At 51.5% G+C, this 21713-nt stretch overlaps 5 protein-coding genes across 5 annotated transcripts in view; 2 read left to right on the forward strand and 3 right to left on the reverse strand.

Moving 5' to 3' along the window:
• The window catches only part of CCDC32 (coiled-coil domain containing 32), a 375634-nt gene that overhangs the window by 170494 nt on the left and 183427 nt on the right, over positions 1–21713 (reverse strand). The window lies entirely within an intron of this gene.
• Positions 1–21713, reverse strand: part of RMDN3 (regulator of microtubule dynamics 3) — a 230910-nt gene that overhangs the window by 25770 nt on the left and 183427 nt on the right. The gene's annotated exons all lie outside the window — the stretch shown is intronic.
• GCHFR (GTP cyclohydrolase I feedback regulator) lies at positions 1511–5165 on the forward strand. The gene is made up of 3 exons (XM_012766450.2): positions 1511–1708; positions 3367–3461; positions 4680–5165. Exons 1-3 carry the CDS (start codon positions 1673–1675, stop codon positions 4801–4803), a joined length of 255 nt encoding a protein of 84 aa, XP_012621904.1. The 5' UTR covers positions 1511–1672; the 3' UTR covers positions 4804–5165.
• Positions 5319–21713, reverse strand: part of DNAJC17 (DnaJ heat shock protein family (Hsp40) member C17) — a 34552-nt gene continuing 18157 nt past the window's right edge. The window contains exons 2-11 of the mRNA XM_012766445.3: positions 17408–17477; positions 16296–16354; positions 15977–16064; positions 13780–13865; positions 13426–13522; positions 12785–12828; positions 12267–12344; positions 11579–11659; positions 10953–11063; positions 5319–5514 (exon numbers count right to left, since the gene is read on the reverse strand). Coding sequence (XP_012621899.1) covers positions 5392–5514; positions 10953–11063; positions 11579–11659; positions 12267–12344; positions 12785–12828; positions 13426–13522; positions 13780–13865; positions 15977–16064; positions 16296–16354; positions 17408–17477 — 837 coding nt within the window. The 3' untranslated portion in view covers positions 5319–5391. The remainder of the gene's footprint in view (positions 5515–10952; positions 11064–11578; positions 11660–12266; positions 12345–12784; positions 12829–13425; positions 13523–13779; positions 13866–15976; positions 16065–16295; positions 16355–17407; positions 17478–21713) is intronic.
• Positions 5514–9919, forward strand: C6H15orf62 (chromosome 6 C15orf62 homolog). Its single transcript, XM_012766446.3, has one exon. The coding sequence runs from the start codon at positions 7979–7981 to the stop codon at positions 8504–8506; it is 528 nt and encodes a 175-aa protein (XP_012621900.1). The 5' UTR covers positions 5514–7978; the 3' UTR covers positions 8507–9919.

Below are 21713 nucleotides of genomic sequence, written 5' to 3' on the forward strand. Positions count from 1 at the left end.
ATGTATCCTGATGCAGGTGAGTTTTCTTAAGGTTTATTTAAGAGAGATCTGGCTGTATAGGGTATGCACATTTGATTGTATCAATCACACCAATTTGCAAGCCCAACAGTAGTGGGATAGTTAGACATATTCACCAACACTTGATAGTTACAGACTTTTTAAGTTTTATTTTTTGTTAATCCATAGGGCAACATCTTATTGTGGTTTAAAATGTAGTTTAATTTGCATTTCTGGATTTCTAATGATATTGAGCATGTTATGTTGGTGTCATTTCCATTTCCTCTTTTGTGAAGTGCCTATTCAAGTCAGTTGCCCATGTTTTTCTATTGGTTTACCTTTTTCTCAGTGATTTTTGGAGTTCTTTACAGGTCTTGGGCATTGTTCGTTTTAACAAATCCTTTGTTAAGCATGAATGTTTTATCTTTCTGGCTAAACTGTTAGTCCAGGGGGTAGAGGGTAGGGGTGGGGACCACAGAATAATAAATTAACTCAGTTAAGATCCTTTAGGATTACAACTTCCTACTTCCCTTTTAGCTCTCTCCATGTCTGTCAAAGTGCTGGAGGCACCAAGCATGCCCTATAAATGCCCCTGAAGGAAGCGAAGATTTTTCCAGAGCTGGGGAGGAAAGGTTATATAGGCCGTTTTTGTTTCGCTTTTTTTCTTTAGAGAACCAATCACAACAAGGCAAATAAAAAATGAACTGTCAGATTGTGGTACATCAGATGAGGGCATGGACGCATAGTTGGGAGCTCACTGGTGGCTCGTGAGCGGGAAGTTGTTTTATTTGCCACAGGTGTGGCCTTGTGACCACCTGCGCGTGCGTGCGCCCTGTCTCTCCAGCTGCACGCGAAGTTCCTCAGATGCAGCACCAGGTTCCATCCTTTTAGTCACTCCAGGCCTGGCACCCAGCCAAGCGCGCAAATCCTTTACAGACTTACCTGTAAGGCCACAGAAATGCAGTGACCCGGCCCTGTACTAGGCGTTAGAGTCTGGGGGCGGGAATGCGAAGGGTGCCCGGACTGGTATTTAGCTGTAGCACCCAGGACCGGCCACAAGCCCTGCCCTCCTGAGCACCTAAGGAATGTCTTGAGAACGTGTCTTGGCGAAGGGAACTGGGGACCCGCTAAAGCTGTAGAGGCGGCCCTGGAAGGGGTGCGCTGGAGCCTGGGGAGGCCTCAGCAAAGTCGCCGTTTGCTCTCCGCTCTGCATCACAGGGACCGGGCGGGACCCGCAGGACTTTGGAACTTGACCGGGAGATATTGCAGGAAGAGGGCGCGGAGTCAACACGCGGGCTTGCGCCACGGCCGCTGCAGCCCGGGCGAGTCCGCCGGGCCACCCTCACCTCCCTGCCGCGGGAGCGCTCCTTCTCCCCGCCCCCTCCTCCCGCGGCTGGACCACCGGGCGGAAGCCGCGGGCCGGCCCAGAGTCCAAGTCCACTGCCAGAAGGGCAGGGGCGGGCCCCAGCGCGGAGTGCGGGGCGCGTCACAGCCTCGGCCCCTGATTGGCCGGCCGCGGCGGTCACCGGCCCGGAGCCGCGGGGTTGGCGCCGCCCGCGGCCAGAGCCGGACTAACGGGACTCCGGGCCGCGGGTCGCAGTCCCGACGCGAGAGGGGCTGGCGTTGGCGCCTGGCCCAGAGCCGCGGGGTGGGAGCCGGCCGGGACGCGCGCACCATGCCCTACCTGCTCATCAGCACCCAGATCCGCATGGTGAGTACCCGCCGCCCGGCGACTCGAGCCGGTCAGGGCCCGCGGGGGTGCGACTGTGCCTTCGCGCCTCGTTCCTGGGCAGCACCGAGAAGGAGCTGGGGAAGCCGGCGCCGCGCGACCCCCGGGCTCGCTCGGGGAACTCGGGCCAGCCCGCAGCTCCATGGCCGCGGAGGGGGCAGGTGCGTGCGTCCTAGCCCCGGGGCTGCCTTGCGGCGCTTCCGACTCCAGTCCTACCTGTCCGCGGGACGGACACGGGGAGCTGTCGCCTCACACGGGCTGCACCAGAGCCCCTCACGGAGCCGCTCCACAGGAAGAACGTGGAATAACCCGAGGGAAAGAAGCTTGGAAAAGAAAAGGACGTGCCAAGGCGCTAAAACCCCTGTGCCAAGTCCCTGGCCCATACACAGCCACTAGCTGCACCCTTGGCACTTCCAGGAAGGGCTATCCCTGAAGTTTTAGGAAAGGAAGAGAAGGAACGAGATATGGGGCCCTGGGGTTAGGGGTAGGGTGATACCATCCAGGAGTCAGATGTCATGCTCCTTCCTCAGGGTGCACTTTCCTCATCTGTAGAAAGGCGGCTCTGGTTGCTCTGAAGTCCCCTTTTAGCTTCAGAATAACTGGGCCCCACAGCTGGGTAGCAAGGGTGCTCCTCTCCCCCTTCCCATTCCTCAGTGCTCAGGTCATCCAGCAGAGGGTACATAGCTCCCTTGGGATAAGGAAAATAGCTGGCGGGTTCACCACCAAGCAGGAGAGGTCTCCACAGTGTCCTAGAGCAGTGGTTGGAGAACCAGCCACCTGTGCAGTTGTTAAAACGTGGATACCTGGGCCCCTTCCCAGACTTCCTGAAATTCTATGTCTGGGGCTTGGGGATCACACTTGGAAATGTGTGGTTTATTTTTAAAATATACAGCTTTATTAATGTGTAACACACATACCATAGAATTCACCAATTTAAAGCATACAATTTAATGTATTTTTTTAAAAAAGCATATTCAGAGTTGTACAACCATCGTCATTCAATTTTAGAACATTTCCAAGACCTCAGAAGAAACCCTGTACCCACTAGCAGTCACTCCTCATTTTTCCCAAGTCCCTCTGCCCTAGGTAACCGCCAATTTACCTTCTGTGGTAACACATGCTCTTCTGTATCTGGCTTCTTTCACTTATGCAGTGTTTTCAGGCTTCACCCATTTGTAGCATGCATGTATCAGTACTTCATTTCTTTTTATTGCCACATGAGATTCCACTGTATGGCTATACTACCTTTTATTTATCTGTTCATCAGTTTAACAAACATTTGGGTTGTTTCTACCTTTTGGCTACTATGAATAATGCTACTGTGAACATTTGTATACACGTTTGCATGTGGACATGTTTCATTTCTCTTGCTCTCTGTGTGATTCTGGTACACACAAACGTGGGTGGTGGTGCCTGGCATGAAGATGCCAATCGCCATGCAATGCCCAGCTCAGTTTTAGGGGACCAGGGAGGCCCCACATTGCTCCTCCTGATCACTGATGGGCTCCCCCAGGATCCTCACCACCCACTCCAGCCTTTACCTGAAGCTCTCAGGGCCAGCAGGCAGGGGAGGAAGGAGGGGGAGGTCTTTCACCTCTACCGGGCAGCCAGCCAAGGAGCTACTGTGGCTTACCTTGCAGGAGGTGGGCCCCACCATGGTGGGCGATGAACACTCAGATCCAGAGTTGATGCAGCATCTGGGGGCCTCCAAGAGAAGTGTCCTGGGAAACAACTTGTAAGTAGTGGCATCCCTCGGTGTCTTCCTCCTGCCAACCCCTAGACCTGCCTGTTCCCTTTATACAGCCTCCAAGCCCAGGACAGTACAAAGCCTCAGAGCCTGCACCCTGGGGCTCAGTCCTCTGTAGGGGTGGTCCCACCTGCAGCCTTCCTGCAGCCCCCCTGAGGCTTGCTCTGAAAGCCTTTCCACTGGAAAGCTTGCCCATCATTAGTGGAATCCCAGGACAGATCTGTCCCCTGGGTCTAGGACACCATAAGTGGGGTGTTCCTTGTCCTGCCCTCATCTCTAAGCTGGACCCATCAGCAAAGACAGGGGCAGAGAGAAAGGCTTCTGCCTTGAAGAGCTGGCTGAGTAACAAAGCTAAGCCCTAGAAACGGAACAGGAAGCCTGGCTCTGACTTCCAGCTTGGCTGCTGCCACTCGACTTGGCCACTTCCCTTGGCATCCTTCACACCATCTCCATGTCTGAACTGTGACCACTGCTTCCTTTTCTGCTCCCTTACCCCCTCCTACCTGTAGGCAGGGAGAACCCTGGCTACACAGGCTCAGGAGCCCTGAGAAGAGTTGCCGGAGTGAGTCCCAGTTCAAGTGGGGGAAAGGGAAGGCTAGCTGATCCTAGCCCTTGGGTCAAGGTTGGAGGGCAGAAGCCAACTCCCTCCCTTTGCCATGAGGCATTTGCTTGAGCCCTTTATCTGTGTGGTGGCCCTTCAGCATCAGTGAAACCTGAAAAAAGGGAAATTAAGCATTCTCCATGGCAGGGTATGGCACACAGAGTCAGGAGCTATTAGAGGCCACCCTTATTGCTCCAGGACTGCAGGACTGCCAGGGCAGCAAGAGGCCCAGAGGCCCCAGTGAGAGCCGGGCGCACAGGCCACTCCAGTGAACAGCGGAGTGCTCGGGGCAGGTGGCTGCTGTCAGAGCACTGCAGAGTCTCTATCTGCATGACGCTGGGAAAGCTCCTTAATCCCTCTCATTTTTCTCTTGTATAAATGGGAACAAATGATAACTCCCCTAGGTTGTTGAGAGGAATAAATAATTCATGTGAAGTGCTTAGTAGGGAGGGGGCAGGAATTGTGCACTTAGCTTGGCACCAGCAAATGTCAGTCACCATGATGAGAGCTCCTGCCCAGGCCTAGCCTTCAGCGGACACTAGCGTTGTAGGGGAAGCTTGCTCTGTGTGCCTCTCCTCACACCGCCCACCCTGGTCTCTTTGCAGTTGTGAGTACTACGTCAATGACCCTCCTCGCATAGTCCTGGACAAGCTGGAACGCAGGGGCTTCCGTGTGTTAAGCATGACAGGGGTGGGCCAGACGCTGGTGTGGTGCTTGCACAAGGAGTGACCTTCTCACAATGATTTGTGGACGGGGCACCCCTTCTCTGGAGGGGCTGCTGTGGGCCCCTCCTCCAACCCCCTGCCTCACTGGTTGCCTTGTCCCAGGATGTCCCTGCCCCCAGCCCATCCCCAGTGGGTGGTGAATGGCCTACTCTGCAATCCTGCTTTGGTCATTGGGGGAGGGCAGGGCCCCTTGCCCCAGTGCTCCCAGCTGCCCTCCAGCTTCAGGCCTGACCCGAGGGCCTTGGCATAGGCCATGTTCTGTGGGCAGGCTGCCCCTGCCACACTGGCACTCCAGTGGAGGATGGTGCCAGGACTTGGCAGGTGGGTCCTACGTAGCTAGTCCAAGCCAATAAAGGGCTGTGATGAGTGGTTGCTCCTCTGCTCTGCTTGTGCCCAGACTCTCACCACATGAGGCCTTTCCCTGGAGGTCTGCCCAACTCCCAGGGAGGGAGCCCAGGCCTGGGAGGAGCCCTCTGAGGCAGAGCGCAGCACCCTATACCTATGTATGGAGTAGAGGTAGACTATTAAAAAAAGTTTTTATTGGTGATGTTTAAGGAAAGGGCGGGGGCGGGGGGTGGGCTGGAGCCGCAGGCTATGTGGGCTGCCCCTCCTGGTCTTCCTGCTGCATCCGGGCGGTCAGCTGTTGCCGCTCAGCGGCCTGGCGCATGCGCATCATGACCAGGCTCTCGTAGTCCCTCTCTGACAGCACTGAGCCCTGGGGACAGAGAGGGGATGGGGAAGGGTTAAGGATACCAGGGCAGAGCCCAGTGGACTCCATACTCAGAGGACAGGGCCTAAGCACAATGCTGTCTAAGAGTTGAAGAGGGAAGAGGGCAGAGGAAGGGAATGATTCTAACATCCTTCTGGAATCCCACTCATCCATGTTCTCCCAGGGAAGGCGGGCCACTGGCCTCCAGGCCAGTTTCTCCTCAGCTGGCCTCCCTGCAGTCCCTCTCAGCCAGTTATGTCAACCAGTTTTTTACTGGTTTTACTCCCTTTACCCAGGCCCTTCACGTCTCCAGTCAGCTCTGGTTCACCTGTCCCACACCAATCACCAAATCACTTCCTGTGGTCTAGCCAGGCACTGATCTCCCTTCATTTCCTCTCAGCTGTTTAGCTGGCACTCCATCCCTCCTGCCGTGGCTTCTGCCTCTCACAGGTTTCCAAGGAAGGGAAGCTGTCTGAGGTGTAGGGATGTGCTGGGCAGCTGCCCTGGTCCCTCGATCCCTGTGGCCAGGCTCCCACTGAGGATGCAGAGGGACCTGCCCCCAACACAGCCTTGGACAGCCCAGCCCCACCCCAGCAGGACAGGAGCGGCCGTGCAGCCAGCTTCCCAACTAAACACGCAGCAGAGCTCCTGGCGGGCAGGGCCTGAGGCTCTCTTTTATGATCTTGCCAGCACAGTGCGGGGGATTAAGAAGTACTACATTTTAATAATCAAAAGAATAACAAACAACCACCTCAATAGGCTAAGGCTGTGGGGTGGAGCTCCACAGCAGAGCCCTGAGCTGCCACCCCCACAACCTGATAAGGTGTACGGTAGGAATTAAATCGCTTCCTCCCTTAGTGTGGCTGACACTGTGTGATGATCATGTGGTTCCCACAGCTGCTTAGAGTAGTGTGAAGCCCTCCTGACTTGGCACAGAAGTGAGCCAGGCCAGGAGTTGCAAGATGCGGTGGCCTGTCCACGGCAGAACTGTTGAGCCCTGTCCTGTGGCACACCACACCAGTGCTCTCATCAAACAAGCAAGGAGGAAAACGTGGTCAGTGACCCGGGGAATAAGAAAGGAGTGGCCAAGGTTGAGCTGCCGGGCCCTGGCCAACTGGTTTGGAGTAAGGGGTGTACAGAAACAGGAAGTGCTACTCAGCCTGGATTGCCCCTGCTCCTCCCGACAGCCCCACCCTTCACCTGAGAGCTGGCCTCCCAGCCAGGCCCACCTGCTACGCTTGGCCCAGAGCAGGACTGGCAATTCATGGCAGCCCCAGTGGCCCACCCCTTTCACAGAAGAGGGTCCCCAAGGGAAGACCCTGGCCCTCCACTGCTCTCTTCCTGCCAGGAAGCCATCTGGTTAAAACAGGGAGGACAAGGAAACTCAGTAGCCAGATTGGATGGCAGGCCAAGGGGAGGGCAATTCTCCCCTCCCAAAGTTCATGCTCCTCTGCCAAGAAAACCTGGAGTCACCCTTGGCATGTCCCCAGCCCTACCCTGGGAGGAGCTGAGCCCTTTACAGGCATGGGGCTGCTCCCCCCATTCCTACAGTCTCTGCTAATGAGGGCCTGTCACCAGGCCCCAGGCCTGAGTCACCGCACCAGTGGCAGGTCTCTTCCTTCCACAGTTGTTCCACACGCCTGCCTTTCAATTAACTCCCACCCTCCCTGAGCTCCTCCCACCCAGACACACTGTGGGCTGGGGAGCCTGCCTGCCTGCTGGGCCCAGGGCAGCGGGGCTGTGATGAGAAAGGAAGCAGTGTGGTGACACATAAAGCAGGGCTGCCCCCAGACAAGTCCCCAGAGGAATCTTAAGCTCTCCATTGCCCTGGGGTGTTGGTCACAGCTGCCCCAATCCCTGCATGCGGATGCTGCAATTACCCAAGAGCATGAAACCCAGCTTCCCACCTGACTGAGTCAGCTGAAAACACAAACACGTCTTCACCGCCACAAACAGCCAAGCCACTAATCAGAGTCGGGAGCCGCCGGCAGAGAGGACACACTACCCTAGAGACGGCACAGGAGCCAGGCCCCTCTGCCTCCTGCCTATGGAAGGAGCACCCGGTGCTCCTGTCTGGCCCAAGAAGATCCGCCTCTGCCACCACCAGAGCTGCCCTCACTCCAGCTCCAGTAAGTGCTGCTTCTTCCTCTTGGGGTTTTTCCACTGCCCTCTCAAGTAACCAGGCCACTCCAGTCCCTGTGGGAAACCTGCTGCCAGAACTCCCAGCGCTCTGCTCTCCTGGATAAAAAAGCACCCTCTTCCTGGGACTTCATCTCACCATCGAAGACACGGCCAAAGCTCTGTGCTGAGCAGAAACTCCGAGGCCTCTGCTTCTGGCCCACTAGGGGTGTCTCCCTGATTCTTGGCATTCATTGCTCCAGCACGGACCAAATGTTCACCAGCTGCTCTTGAATGCCTGTCTGCCGGGCTTCTGAGGTACCAGGCCTGTCTGCTGGCTGCCCTGGGCCCCATGGAGACCTGGCGGAAAGGCTCCTTCCGCAATGCCTCCTTCTTCAAGCGGCTGAGCCTGGGGCGGCCACGGCGACTCCGGCGACAGGGCAGTGTGCTTAGCCAGGCCAGCACCGCTGGTGGTGACCATGAGGAATACAGCAACCGAGAGGTCATACGGGAGCTGCGAGGGAGGCCAGATGGCCGGCGCCTGCCACTGTGGGGGGACGAGCAGCCTCGGGCCACCCTCCTGGCCCCACCCAAGCCCCCACGCCTCTACCGAGAGAGCTCCAGTTGCCCCAACATCCTGGAGCCCCCACCCGCCTACTCTGCTGCCTACTCAGCCACCCTGCCGTCAGCACTCTCTCTGGGGGACGCCCTACACCAATACTCAGAGGACGACCTTTTGGACACTCCCTCCTTCCAGAGGACACCTGCTCCAGACCTTAATGATCCCTTCTTCTCCTTCAAAGTGGACCTGGGGATTTCACTTCTTGAGGAAGTCCTACAGATGCTGAGGGAACAATTTCCCAGCGAGCCCAGCTTCTGAATGGGGTGAGGGGAGGCAGAGCTGGAGTGACTGGAAGAGCTGGAACCTGGGGACCCAGGGAAGGAGGGGATGATCATGGATGAAGGAATGGGCAGCAATGGGAATCCAGGGCTCTGGCTGCCCTCTGGGTCCTGAACAGGTCTCTAAGTCACCCCAGAGTGGAGGGACAGAGGCAAGCTGGAAATGTTGGGAGGGAACCTCATGGCAGGAGCCCTGAAGGAAGCTGGCTGGGCCTGGATTGGGAGGCCACGCCCTGCAACCACAGGAACCAGGCAGAGGCCAGCAGAGCCAGAGAGCAGCATGGGGGTGAGTAAGAGAGTGGGAGGACACGGCAGAACAGACGGGTGCCCTGCACCACCCACCTTGGAAGCTACTGTCAACAGAGAGAGGTCACAGGACAAGCCTGGGCAAAAGTGGTCCAACCCAGGCCAAAAAGGAAAGCAGGCACACCTGAGAGGAGAATAGAGACAGGCTCTACCCTGTTCACCCTGGTGGCCTCTCGCTGTATGAGGCTATTTAAATTGAGACTGAAATTAAATAAAACATTAAGTTACTCAGTTTCAAATGTTCAGGAGCCCCACATGATTAAGGCTGCCACAATGGATAGTGCAGAATGGACATTCCCACCACAAGACAGAGTCCTACTGGACAGCGCTGGCTAGAGCACAGCCCGGAGCCCTGGCAGACAAGGGGGAAACATACGGGGGCTGCAAGGGAAGGGAGGGGCTGGCGGAGCAGGGAGAGGTAGGTAGAGATATAGAGCATAGCTCAGGAAAAAAGCCACACAAACATTGGCAGAAGGGGGTGGCATGAGAGACTCAACCTCCAACATAGCTACCAGAGCAATCCCTGCTCCCTGAGGCAAGCAGCGCTCGGGAATGCCAGCTGAAGGCACAGGCACAGCTTGCAAAGAGGTGTTCTGGGAATTCCCAAAATTATTAGTGATGGGAGCGCTTGGGAAATGCAACAGAACAGTGGCAGATTTCCTTCCTAGAAGAGAGGAGGACTGGAAAGGAGATGGACGCTAAGTGGTAGAGAGGCATAACTGGTCTCCAGAACCTTGTACCAGGCCTGGGGAGCTCTGCTTTGCCCAAACCCTCTGACAATGGGCTTTTCAACCAAGCCAGGCCCGCTGGGTCAAGGCCATAGGCTGTTTGCTACTGCCCCATCCTGTAGCCTGGCCAGAAGACTTGAAGCAAGAGCCCAGCAGCACTCAGCCGGGTCACGTGGTGCTGGGCCACATGGCCCCTGAGCCTCTCCAAGAGTGGCAAGGGGGAGAGGGAGGCTTCTAGACACACCGCTTCCACAACCCAAATCAGTGGCCTTCCTCTTTGCTTCTCTTGTTAGATGTGCCAAGCTGAAAGGCTCCTCTGTGGATATGGGAAAGAATGAATAAAATTCTTTCTAACAACCTGTGGAGTGTCATCTGTGAAATGCTGGGACTTAAAGCAGGGGGAAGAGCTGAGGTCTCTAAAGCGTGGTCCCGAGTTTGGTTCAAATCAGTCTGTGTTCCCCCCTGCCCAGGGTCCAGTAGGAGGAAGGTGGAGGGGCAGGGAGAACAGGGTGACATGGCTGAGGGCAGTGAGAACAGCCCCCTGCCTGCCAGCCTACCGAGGAACTACAGACAGGCCCCAGGCCACTGCAGAGAAGGGAAGAGCCAGGTTGCTAGCTCTTTCCCTCAAAGCAATCTGTCGCACAAAGGTGGGTGCAGGTGTGGCCAGGAGCCCTACAGCAACAGCCTCTGCATCCAGGCCAGAAAATACAATGACTGTGGTGGGAAGGTGCGGGTGCTGAACATAGGCTTCATGGAGCCATGAGGACAAACAGCTGGCATGGGGCTGGCATCATCTGAGAGGTCTAGACTTCACCACAGTGTCTGGGCAGGCAATCCAGTGTTAGCAGGGTAGCCAGTGTTATTTGTTTTTTTTTTTTTTTTTTTTTTTTTTATTCGACATGGAACAATTATCTGTAGCCAGTGTTATTTCTAAAGAGGAGACACTGCCTCTTGACAGTCGGCCCCTGTGTGGCGCAGCCAGTAACACACCTAGAAAACTGAAGAGCTGGGGAGGCAAGCTGCCCTGGTCAACTGCCCCTTCCTGCAGCACTAGGTCAGCTAAGCTCCATATGCCTCACACCACACGCAACCAAGCAACCTGCAGGCCAGTAGGATCCCCTTGGGTAAAGATCAGAGTCCCAACAGGAGACCAGACGTGGAAGGCAGGCAAGGTCTAAGAATAGTGTGTAGGGGAGGGTCCCTCTGGCCCTCAGAGAGTAAAAGGGGTCACGGTGGAACCATAGCCCCTCCTGCTCAGGGTGGTGGACTAGCTAATCTCACTCTATGCTCAAAGACCTAAATTTGGGAGGAAAGGGCCCCTAGAGGAGCCCAAACAGGAAGAGCTTCCCTGAGTGCTGGGCAGACCCAACTGGGTAAGGCCTGGCTCCTTACCTTTGACAGGCCTGGGTAGCTGGGGCCCGCCATGCCCTGGGGCTGTCCCTCCAACCAGGAAATCTTCAGAGGGTTACTGGCCAGGCCAACTTCATTCTGGAAAGCCAGCTCCTGCCAAATATAGCATCTAGTCCTGGGCCTGTCCATCAGACCAGCTATAAAGAGGCTCTCTCTACCCCAAAGAAAGGACAGAACCAGCATTCTAGTGCTCTCAGCTGAGCTGGGCAACCTCAGCAACCTTCAAACGATGGGGCCTTAAAGCTTTGATGTCAAACTTCCCTTCTTGTGGAAGAACGATGGGGATGCACCTTCTGACTTGGGGGAGTGAGAAGAAGCATGAAGGGTAGGAAGGCACTACCTCAAGGGGTGCAGGGTGGAGGGTGTGAAGCCAGCCATCAGGGAATGAAGAGTCAGTGTGCACTCCCCTCTATTCCCAGGGCATTCTCCCTTCATGTGCAGCACTTCTGTCCCCAGGAAGTCAGGAGCCTCTCAGGGAGCCTTGGCTCCGAGCTGGCCCAGCATCTCTAGGGAGTATGGATCACCTAACTCAGAGAGCCCAGAGAATTGGGTCCCTGCCCTAGAATGACAGGGTCACCAGTGGCCCCCAAACCTCACACAGCACTCACCGCAGCCTTGACAGTCGCAAACTCCACCACAGCCATGCCTGCCTTCTTACTGGAAAGCACCAGGTTGAGAACCTCACCATACTGTGGGGACAAGGGAGTCCCAGTAAGCATGGCTTGGCCTTTAGGATGGCCCAACTCATGCCAGAGACAAGCCTGGGTTGTCCTGAGGCCCACTGTGGCATTTTCAGCTGGGGGATAACTTCTTAGAGCTAGAATCCCAGAGAAGTGAGATCAAAGATTAAAAAGAAGTTTTTCTCTAGGAACACAGGATGGCAAAGGAGAGATAAGCAAAGGTCTGGGGACTTGGACTGGCGTAATCACATGGCTGCCTTGCTGGTTGAAGGTAGTAAAGAGGATGGGGTTTTCATGCCACACACCCACCTCCTCTCTCCCAACACCCCCAGCCAAGCCCTTTTCTTCTAAGGATGGCAGGGAACAGACCTAGTCAGCAAAGGAGAGACCAGGCTGGAGGAGGCACATGGCAACACAAGAGAAAGGAGGACCATGGCCTGGGGAGAAGTCTCTAGGCTGTTCTATGGTCTATGAGAAAGTAAAAAACAACAACAACAACAACAACAAAAAACAGGTAGAAGAGATGTTAAGCGAAGATCAAGCATAAAGAGTCCTGGGATATGGGCTGCGATGTGGACTGAGGTGACAGGAAAAAGAGGAAATCAGAGGTACAGACCTTTTGCAAAAGCTGCAGGAGGACATCTTTGGAGTAGCCACCTTTTGACTCATCCTCCATCTTGCACTTCCATTTTAGCTGAAAAGACAGTATCATTTAACACTGACCCTTAGCTGAATGGCAAATGGTACCTAACCCCACAACGAGGCTTTGAATGAGCAGATACCCTCTGACTCCCCAAGGCACCTGCAATCCAGAGAGCACCACCAAGACATGTTTTCCCCCTTGGAAACATAGGCAGGGCAGCCTGCTCACCCCAGGAATGCTTCCAGCCCTTCGAGGGCTTCTGGGGAATGCTGCCCTGCAATCATCAGGGCTAAGAGCAGCCTTTCATGGCAAGCTGTAGGAAGCAGTCTGGTCTCCAGGCAGCTGGAGGACAGAAAGGAAGCGGCAGTGGTGCTGGCTCCCCTCAGAGATCCAGTGTCCCTACCAGAACCCCTCAAGCCACAGGATGCATCTGTTCTAGCTGAGAGGAGGTGGTGATGAGTATGAGGCTCAGAGATCCTGCCCATGCTCACCTTTAGTTTGGGGGTTCCTCTGTCATCAGTATTTTCTGCTTTTCCTAGAAATATTGGGAAAAAAAGAAAGGTAGAATATAAGGGAATAAGAGATTCTCCCAAAGAAGATGCAGTCCACAGCCAGAAGGACCTAGAAAAGGTCACTTCTGACCAAGTGCAATATCTGCCCTGCCCTGTGAGGGCCTGGTGGAGAAAGCAGACACAGTGCTCCCATCCCCAGAGAAGCTGCCACCCCAGGAGGGGTCTGCCCAGCTACCTGAGGGCCACCTGTTAGCATTCTCCAAATGAAGAGCTAGGAACATCTTCTGGGGACAGGGAGCAGAGACACAAACTACACAGTTCTACTGAAACAAAGTATCTCAGAGCTTTTCTCCCCGGGATCTGCTTCCAAATAGAGCCACCTCTGCTTGGGACTAATCCAAATGCAGCCAGGAGATCTCAGAGTAAAAAGCAAATAGGTCCCAGAGATCTGGTAGGAAGAAGGGACAGGTGGCATATATAAGAGTGAGGTACCATGGGGTACTGCCAGTGCTCAACAGGTGGAAGCCTCCACAGCAACTCCACCAAGCAGCCAGTGTGGCCACTTTGGCAATCTGGAGCTACCTTGGAGGGGGAGACAGGTGGGTGTGACAGACTCTCACCTCTCAACCTCTGGTCATGTTCCTGGCGAATCTGCTCCCGGATCAGCCTCTGCTGTTCCTGTAGTTGCCGGGAACCTTCTTCTCGTAGGCGTTCGATCTGCAGAGCGGGGGGGTGGAGGGGTGACAATTCTGTGCAGATCCAATTCCAGGTTGGCTCACCTTGTAAAGGTCCCTGGGAGGTTCCACCTGCAAGCTAGGGCTCAGCAACCTGTGGGTGGGACAAATTACCCAGATCCCACAGAAGAAGGTGGAAAGAGCATGCCCTCTCCAGCCAGACGGCCACCCAAGTCCATTCTCCTCCTCCTCCCCCTTCTCCTGCAGATGGCTCTCAGGCCAGCGTGCCTAGATGCTCACCTCTTGCTCCAGTGTCCTGGTGCTCCTGCTGTCCTCCTCCTCCTCACTCCCCTGGGCCTGGGCCTGCCGCTCCCGAGCCTCTAGGTCTAGGCACAAGGGTTACATGATCCAACTACTAGTCTTCGTACTTTCTACTTGGCCTCAGCCCACCTCAGCTCTGGCTCCTTCCCCAAAGTTTTATATAGGACAAAACCATACAGTAACTCCATCCTCTCCCTCCATGCCTATATGTCCCTGAGTTAATTCCCACTGAGAAAAATCATAGCACCAAAGTATGGGCTCCAGCGGTGTGTCCAAAAGTCTAGAACCAAGCTGGTTGTTTCCAATCAGTGAACAGGGTACAGATGAGTGCTTATGCCAGAAGCCCAGGACAATGTGTCAGGGATGCCAGTGGAAGCAAATTGGTAGTATAGTGGTGAGCATAGCTGCCTTCCAGGGATGTCAGTGGGTGGAGCCACTGGCCTCTGTTCCTAGGGCACCTTAGCCTGACCTCGGACCTTGCTTCGGCTTTGGCTTTTTTTTTTTTTTTTTTTTTTGAGACAGAGTCTCACTGTGTTGCTCAGGCTAGAGTGCCATGGCATCACCCTAGCTCACAGCAACCTCAAACTCCTGGACTCAAGTGATCCTTCTGCCTCAGCGTCCCGAGTAACTGGGACTACAGGCATGCACCACCATGCCCGGCTAATTTTTTCTATATATATTTTTTTAGTTGGCCAATTAATTTCTTTCTATTTTTAGTAGAGACAGGGTCTTGCTCTTGCTCAGGCTGGTTTCAAACTCCTGAACTTGAGTGATCCACCCATCTGGGCCTCCCAGAGTGCTAGGATTACAAGCGTGAGCCACCATACCCAGCCCTTGCTTTGGCTTTGATTCTCTTCCTACCACTGAGTTCAAGTTCTTACTGTCTCCTTTACCTTCTCCCTCAACTCTTATTTATCAAGCCTCACTGTGGATGGGCAGCAGTGGCTCCTACAGGGGTGGGCAGACTGTGGGACGGTATTACTCCAGGTCCCAGGTCCCAGAGCCCTTCCTGCCTTCCAGGGGAAACTTGGTTGCAGCCCTACACCACGCCAGCTACTGTGACAAGCCCTCTCAGGCCTAGGAAGTTTGTGGATTGTGTACTTTACTTACCTAGAGCCTCCTTTTGTTTTTAATAGAGAAATGGATATATTGGGATGGTACATGTACACATTAAAATATATAGATATTGAATAGGCAAGAAGAAAGGGAGAAAAATTGAGTACTAAAATTGTACTAAAATTGATTTTTAGTCACAGTTGCATCATTTGGTAAATTTATTAAAAATCATTGAATTGGCCAGGCGCGCTGGCTCATGCCTATAATCCTAGCACTCTGGAAGGCCAAGGTGGGTGGATTGCTCGAGGTCAGGAGTTCAAAACCAGCCTGAGCAAGAATGAGACCCCGTCTCTACTATAAATAGAAAGAAATTAATTGGCCAACTAATATATATAGAAAAATTTAGCCGGCATGGTGGCACATGCCTGTAGTCCCAGCTACTTGAGAGGCTGAGGCAGCAGGATTGCTTGAGCCCAGGAGATTGAGGTTGCTGTGAGCTAGGCTGATGCTACGGCACTCACTCTAGCCTGGGCAACAAAGTGAGACTCTGTCTCAAAAAAAATAAAAATAAAATAAAAATAAAAATCATTGAATTGGACACTTGAGATAGGCTGATATTATGATATGCAAAGAACAACTCAATAAAGCTGTAAAAAAGAAGAGAAACCCGGACCTCTTTGAATCCTTCTAAAGGAGCTTCTCAGCTTGCTCTGGGCAGGAATGAGGCTGGGACAACACTCAGCTGGGGATGGTGAATATGACCCCTGATTTTACTAACACTATATGTTTAAATCCCAGCTCCAGCAAGTTCTAAAACTTTTGGTGCCTTAACTCCTTTGCCTTAAAAAATGGGTTTAGTAACGCCCACTTCTTTGGATAGTTGTGATAATTAAAGAAGTCAATAAAGCATTTGTCATAATGCTTAGCTAATAGTAAATACAGTCATTGTTATTATTCCTAAGAATAATAGGAACCAACCACTAAGAACAAAGTTTTGCCCAGAACCTGAGCTTAAGAAGCTTTGAGTTGTGGAAGTAAAGTTCCAGGAAGAAAAGTTAGGGGGATGAAAGAAAATGGCCAAGGGAAACCGCAGGCCATCCAGCACTATGACGTCACCTACCAAGCTTCACTTTCTTCCTTCTCTCATCAAGTTTCTGGGTCCTCTCCGCTGCCTGCTTCTTGGCTTTCCTGACCTTGTCATAAGCAGCCTGGCAAGAGAAAGGAACAGAGCAGCAGGTCCACCAGATAAAAAGGACAGAGCCCCAGCAATCTGCCTGGCCCCCGCCTCTTAGCTGCAGAGCGATCAGGGAGGCAGCCTGGTGACTGAGTCTCCAAGGCTTAAACAGCAAGGACTTGCCACAAGGCAGAAGACTGAGGTTGAAGGGTAGCAGTGGTCTCTAACCATGGGGGATAATTCAGTTAAAGGAGGATATACTTACTCTAGCTGCAGCATCAGTCAGCACCTCCAAGGCCTGAGAAAGCTGGTGGAAGAGTTCAGCTACACACATAGAGATCAAAAGGAGAGAAAGGAAAAAACAAAGTTAGCCTTGGTGATAGTGTGTGTCCTCAAAAAAAAAAAAGAAAACACTTCAAGCCAGGTGTGGTGGCTCACGCTTATGATCCCAGAACTTTGGAAGGCCAAAGTGGGAGGATCACTTGAATCCAAGTGTTCCAGACCAGCCTGGGCAACGCAGAAAGACCTTGCCTCTACAAAATATATATAGATATTAGCCAGGTGTGGTGGCATGCACCTGTAGTCCTGGTTATTCAGAAGGCTGAGGCAAAAGGATCGCCTGAGCCCAGAAGTTTGAGGCTGCAGTGAGCTATGACTGCATCACTACACTCCAGCCTGGGTAATAGCAAGGCCCTGTCTCAAAACAAACAAACAAACAAACAAACAAAACAAAACAAAACAAAACAAAAAATACTTCAGGCTGGGCGTGGTGGCTCACGCCTGTAATCCTAGCACTCTGGGAGGCCGAGGCGGGAGGATTGCTCGAGGTCTGGAGTTCGAAACCAGCCTGAGCAAGAGTGAGACCACGTCTCTACTATAAATAGAAAGAAATTAATTGGCCAACTAATGTATATATAAAATTAGCTGGGCATGGTGGCGCATGCCTGTAGTCCCAGCTACTGGGGAGGCTGAGGCAGGAGGATTGCTTGAGCCCAGGAGTTTGAGGTTGCTGTGAGCGAGGCTGACGCCACGGCACTCACTCTAGCCTGGGCAACATAGTGAGACTCTGTCTCAAAAAAAAAAAAAAAAAAAAATACTTCAAAGAAGCCACAGGTTACTTGGAAAAAAAGGTCTTAAGAAAAAAAAGCCACAGGGTGGGCAGAAAAGCCAACATCAACAGATGACAGACCAGCAAGGATGGGTGAGCACATAAGCAACTGACTGGATACCCCTAACATGTGAAGGAATCCCTGGGATTCACTTGCCCAGAGCCCCAGGCCATGTGTGCCTACATTCCATACACAGAGCTTAGATGGAGAAACAATGCCTGGGTGAGCAGGTCTCTTTCTCCCTATCCCTTTAGGAGGAGGATCTTACCTGCTCTGGGATTATCTGGATTTTTGTCTGGGTGGCAGGAGAGGGCCTTCTGCCTATAAGCCTTCTTCACCTGCAAGAATCAGAGAGAAGACACGGTCATTCACTCTGTCACCCTAGGGACAAACAGGAAAAACCTTGCTCAAGCAATAAGGTAAATCCCATGCCCACATAACAGAGAGGCTCCTGGGAGGCAGCAAGGGCATGGAGGCAGCTGGCACTGCCACCCAGCTGAGGAGCTGGGCCTGCTTCCTGCTAAGTGCTCAGTCTCAGATATCAAGGGGCTCCTGGAAGAGGTAGGAGCACAGTATCTTGGTTTCTTTATGGCCACCTGCAGACAGGTACTCTCTATACGTTCTTAGTGGGCATGTAAACTGGGGCAACATTTCTGGAGGAAAATTCAGATATCAGATTTTAAAATGTACTTTACTTTTGAGCCAGTCCTAGGAATTTGGACTTGTAGAAGTATGCCAAAATAAATATACAAAGATACTCATTGCAACACTGTTTGTAATAGTCCCCCACTGAAGCCAGCAAAAATCTCCATCAATAGGGAGGCCCATTAAAACAACTATTACAGGTAGAAGTCTCTAAGTGCTGACACAGAAAGATCTTCAGGGTAGAGTGAGTGAAAAAAGCAAGGCTCAAAACAGTGTGTATATAATATGATCACTTTGGGATTTAAATTAAACAAACAAATAAATGAAATACAGTTATAGACACTCGGGCATGTGCATAGTTGTTTTATTTTTATTTTTTTCACAAAGCAATGCTGAAACTTAATAGAGGTTTCCTTTGGAGAAGATGAAGGCAGGGAGGAAAGAAGCATTTACTTCTCATTTTATACCTTTCTGTAGTTCAAATTTTCAAAATTTAGGCCCTATTTTATTATTTTTTATCACCAAAAGGATTTATCTTAGTGGGGATGTTATGGTCCATTTTAAATTTTCATCTTCATACCTTTCTGTATTAAAAAGGAAAAAACCTAATATTTTTTATATTAGTAAAAATAAACACAGCTACCAAGATTCTCTTTCATGTGTTACTTACATAGCTGTTGTAGGTGAAAACAAAGTATGAAATTCCAGAATCTGCCCCCAGCCTCCCAAGGCCTTTGCCTCCTCAATTCTGCTCCATATGTGTTACCTGCTGTTCAAACCTCCTGGAGGAACGGCTAAGCAGACTGGCTTTCCAAGCTTCCCAGATAGAACCAAGAGAGGCTTCTTTGCCCAAGTGTGCTAAATAAGGGTCTTCAGAGGTAAGCAGACAGCAGCCAACATCTGCCAGGGGTGGCCTGCCCAGCAGGTGCCTGACTCAACTCCTACCTCCATGAGGCCTAGGACCTCTAGGGGTGTGCTGCCACCTGCTGGGCCACAGCCAGCAGCACCCCTTCACCTGCCAGTGCAATCCAAGCCCAGTATGGCTCTCCTGACTGAGCTGGAGGCAGCAGGAACCACTCCCAGGACAGGCCTCAGGTAGTGAGACTGTGGATGTGCCTCCTTGCTCTACCCCACCTTCCTGATCACCCCCATGCACACCTGACCTGCTGCTCACCTCCCCACCCTCACCCTTCCTCTCTAGCTCTGCTTTCACTATAAAAAATAACAACACTAAAGGAAGGGGAGGTGCTAACTTTATAGACAGTCTTACATTTGCAATGTCATCTTTACTCGTTAGGTCCCTTATCATTTGTCTTTTCTCCCTTTCACTCCCTTTTGCCTCCTTTACTGTGCCCCCAGCCTCATTTCCTTTTTATTTTCAACTAAGACTCTATGAAACAGTTTTTATATTTTAGGGCCCTTCATTTGCTGTTTTCAGTAAGTAAAATAATACCATAAATGTGTAAAGAGAAATTTAAAAAGCTAATGTTCTTTCCCATTTCCCCAGCCCTCTAACATCGAGGTTCCGGGGTTGACTGTGATGGTGGGTGTCCTGCTAACCTACATCCTCCTTGATCATTCCAACAAATACAAGCACCTGCACACTGATAGGAATCTGTTAGGGTTCTTTGTTCCTGGCCTCTCAATCCTACCTCTCTGATCCCATCTCCACCTTCTCTCTGAGATGGGTGAGAAGAAGAGGTGGAGGGAAGCACCCAGAGTCTTGGAGGCAGCTCATCTCCTGGGGGTCAATGGCCTTACCCTGCAACAGTGTCCTTGGGAAGAACTTCCCCAGGACCAGAACTAGCAGGGCTGCCCTACTGATTTAGGGGAATTTTGTGGAAGATTTTTTTTTTTGAGATAGAGTCTTACTCTATCACTTAGGCTGGAGTGCAGTGGCCTCGTTATAGCTCATTACAACCTCAAACTCCTGATCTCAAGCAATTCTCCTGCCTCAGCCTTCCAGAGTGCTAGGATTATAGGCATGGGCCACCATGCCTGGCCCTGATTTTTTCTTTTGTATTATGAGACTCTTCTAAAGTGGTTTCTATGTTCTTTTTTGTAAACCTGAGAGGGACAGCAGAAGAGAGAGAGGGTAGTGAGAGGGAGCAGTAAGAAAGCAAGACAAAAGGGGCATTGGTTGGGCTGGGTGTTAGTTTTTGTTTTCTTTCCTTTTTTTATAAAGAGAATGCTTTCTGAATTTTATTATGAAGGAATCATAAATATTGTTTTGTGTTTTATAATTTATTTTGGATGTTCTATATTGGAAAATTAATTTTTTAGTTAAATAGAAAAATAAAATTGTTCAAACTGAAAAATATTATGTACTAATTGATCTGCATATATTAATTTGCTTCCTTGTCAATTCTTTTTGTAGAATGTGTTCCCTTGACAAATGTTTATAACAGTCTCATCAGATTTTTTTTTTGAGACCGAGTCTTACTCTGTTGCCTGGGCTAGAGTGCCATGGCATCAGCCTAGCTTACAGCAACCTCAAACTCCTGGGCTCAAGGAATCCTACTGCCTCAGCCTCCTGAGTAGCTGGGACTACAGGCATGCGCTACCATGCCCGGCTAATTTTTTTCCATGTACTTTTAGTTGGCCAATTAATTTCTTTCTATTTTTAGTAGAGACAGGGTCTCTCTTTTGCTCAGGCTAGTTTCGAACTCCTGATGTTGAGCAATCCACCCACCTCAGCTTCCCAGAGCGCTAGGATTACAGGCGTGAGCCACCGACCCCGGCCAAGATTTTAATGCAACTAGTAAAATTATACCAAGGTTATGTTATGCCCTGTCTGGGTGAATGCTATCCTACCCCTCACCTCTCTAGCCTCCCACACTCCCAACATTTACAACCGGACATAACTGCCTGAATCAAGCTGACATATCCTGGACCTGGCTCAAGGCCTGGCTTCTGCCTCAATTTCCAAACCATCTTTTAAAGGTAGAATGGGCTGAACATTCTGTATTTTAAAGTCCTCTAGGAAAAATTACCACTCTGATGTACTGGCTAGATATTAGTAGGGAAAGAGTTGAGGTCCAGAAAGTCAGGGTAAGGCTGGTATTCATTCCCAGGGAGAGAACGCAAAGGGTAGAAAAAAGAATTCTCCATGAGCCCCTCAGTGCAACACTGAATTCACCCAACCTGCGGGTCTACTGATGGAGCATTTAGGATATACAGGGCTGATCTGGAGCCTGGGAATACAGAGAAAAATCAGGTATGTTCCCTGACACACTGAAGAGGAAGGACACTGCTTAGCAAAGAAGATGCCAGAGAAAACAATGAATTACAACTACAGTATATGAGATGTAAGAGTGGTCCATAAGAATGGGAACAGGGAAAAGGAGTGACTAATTTAGCCCTGAAGCCTTCCCAGAGGGGGCAATATCTGAGACGGGTCTCCAAAGGTGAGTAGAAGTTCTCCAAGCAGAGAACCTAAAATGAAATTCAAAACAGAGGGTATAAAGAGGCTATATTTCTCTTCAAGATTAGAGGAGAAATAGAAAAGTTTTACTTTAATGAGGAAAAGGTATTGAGAACAGAAAAAAAGACAAAGAGAAAAAGACATGGCTGCAATAAAACATGGAAATAAAAATGTTTTTTGTCAAAGGATGTTTTGGTTAAATAAAAAATTTCAACCAGGCCAGCTGTAGTGGCTCACGCCTGTAATCATAACACTCTGGGAGGCCAAGACAGAAGAATCGCTTGAGCTCAGGAGTTCAAGACCAACCTGAGAAGAGCAAGACCCTGTCTCCACAAAAAAATAGAAAAATTAGCCAGGAGTTGTGGCATTGTGGTACTGGCCTACAGTCCCAGCTACTCGGGAGGCTGAGGTAGGAAGATTGCTCAAGCACAGGTTGCAGTGAACTATGATAACACCACTGCACTCTACCCCACTCTGTCACCACTGCTCCCGACAAAGTGAGACT

This window comes from Microcebus murinus, chromosome 6 (assembly GCF_040939455.1).
Source record: "Microcebus murinus isolate Inina chromosome 6, M.murinus_Inina_mat1.0, whole genome shotgun sequence".
NCBI classification, from domain to species: Eukaryota; Metazoa; Chordata; class Mammalia; order Primates; family Cheirogaleidae; genus Microcebus; species Microcebus murinus.

Excerpts from the sequence above, each read along its gene's own strand:
- C6H15orf62 (XM_012766446.3), top strand. The coding sequence starts at position 7,979 with ATGGAGACCTGGCGGAAAGGCTCCTTCCGCAATGCCTCCTTCTTCAAG.
- GCHFR (XM_012766450.2), top strand. The coding sequence starts at position 1,673 with ATGCCCTACCTGCTCATCAGCACCCAGATCCGCATG. Across the intron at positions 1,709-3,366 it reads TCAGCACCCAGATCCGCATG|GAGGTGGGCCCCACCATGGT; the intron begins GTGAGTACCCGC and ends CTTACCTTGCAG. Across the intron at positions 3,462-4,679 it reads AGTGTCCTGGGAAACAACTT|TTGTGAGTACTACGTCAATG; the intron begins GTAAGTAGTGGC and ends GTCTCTTTGCAG.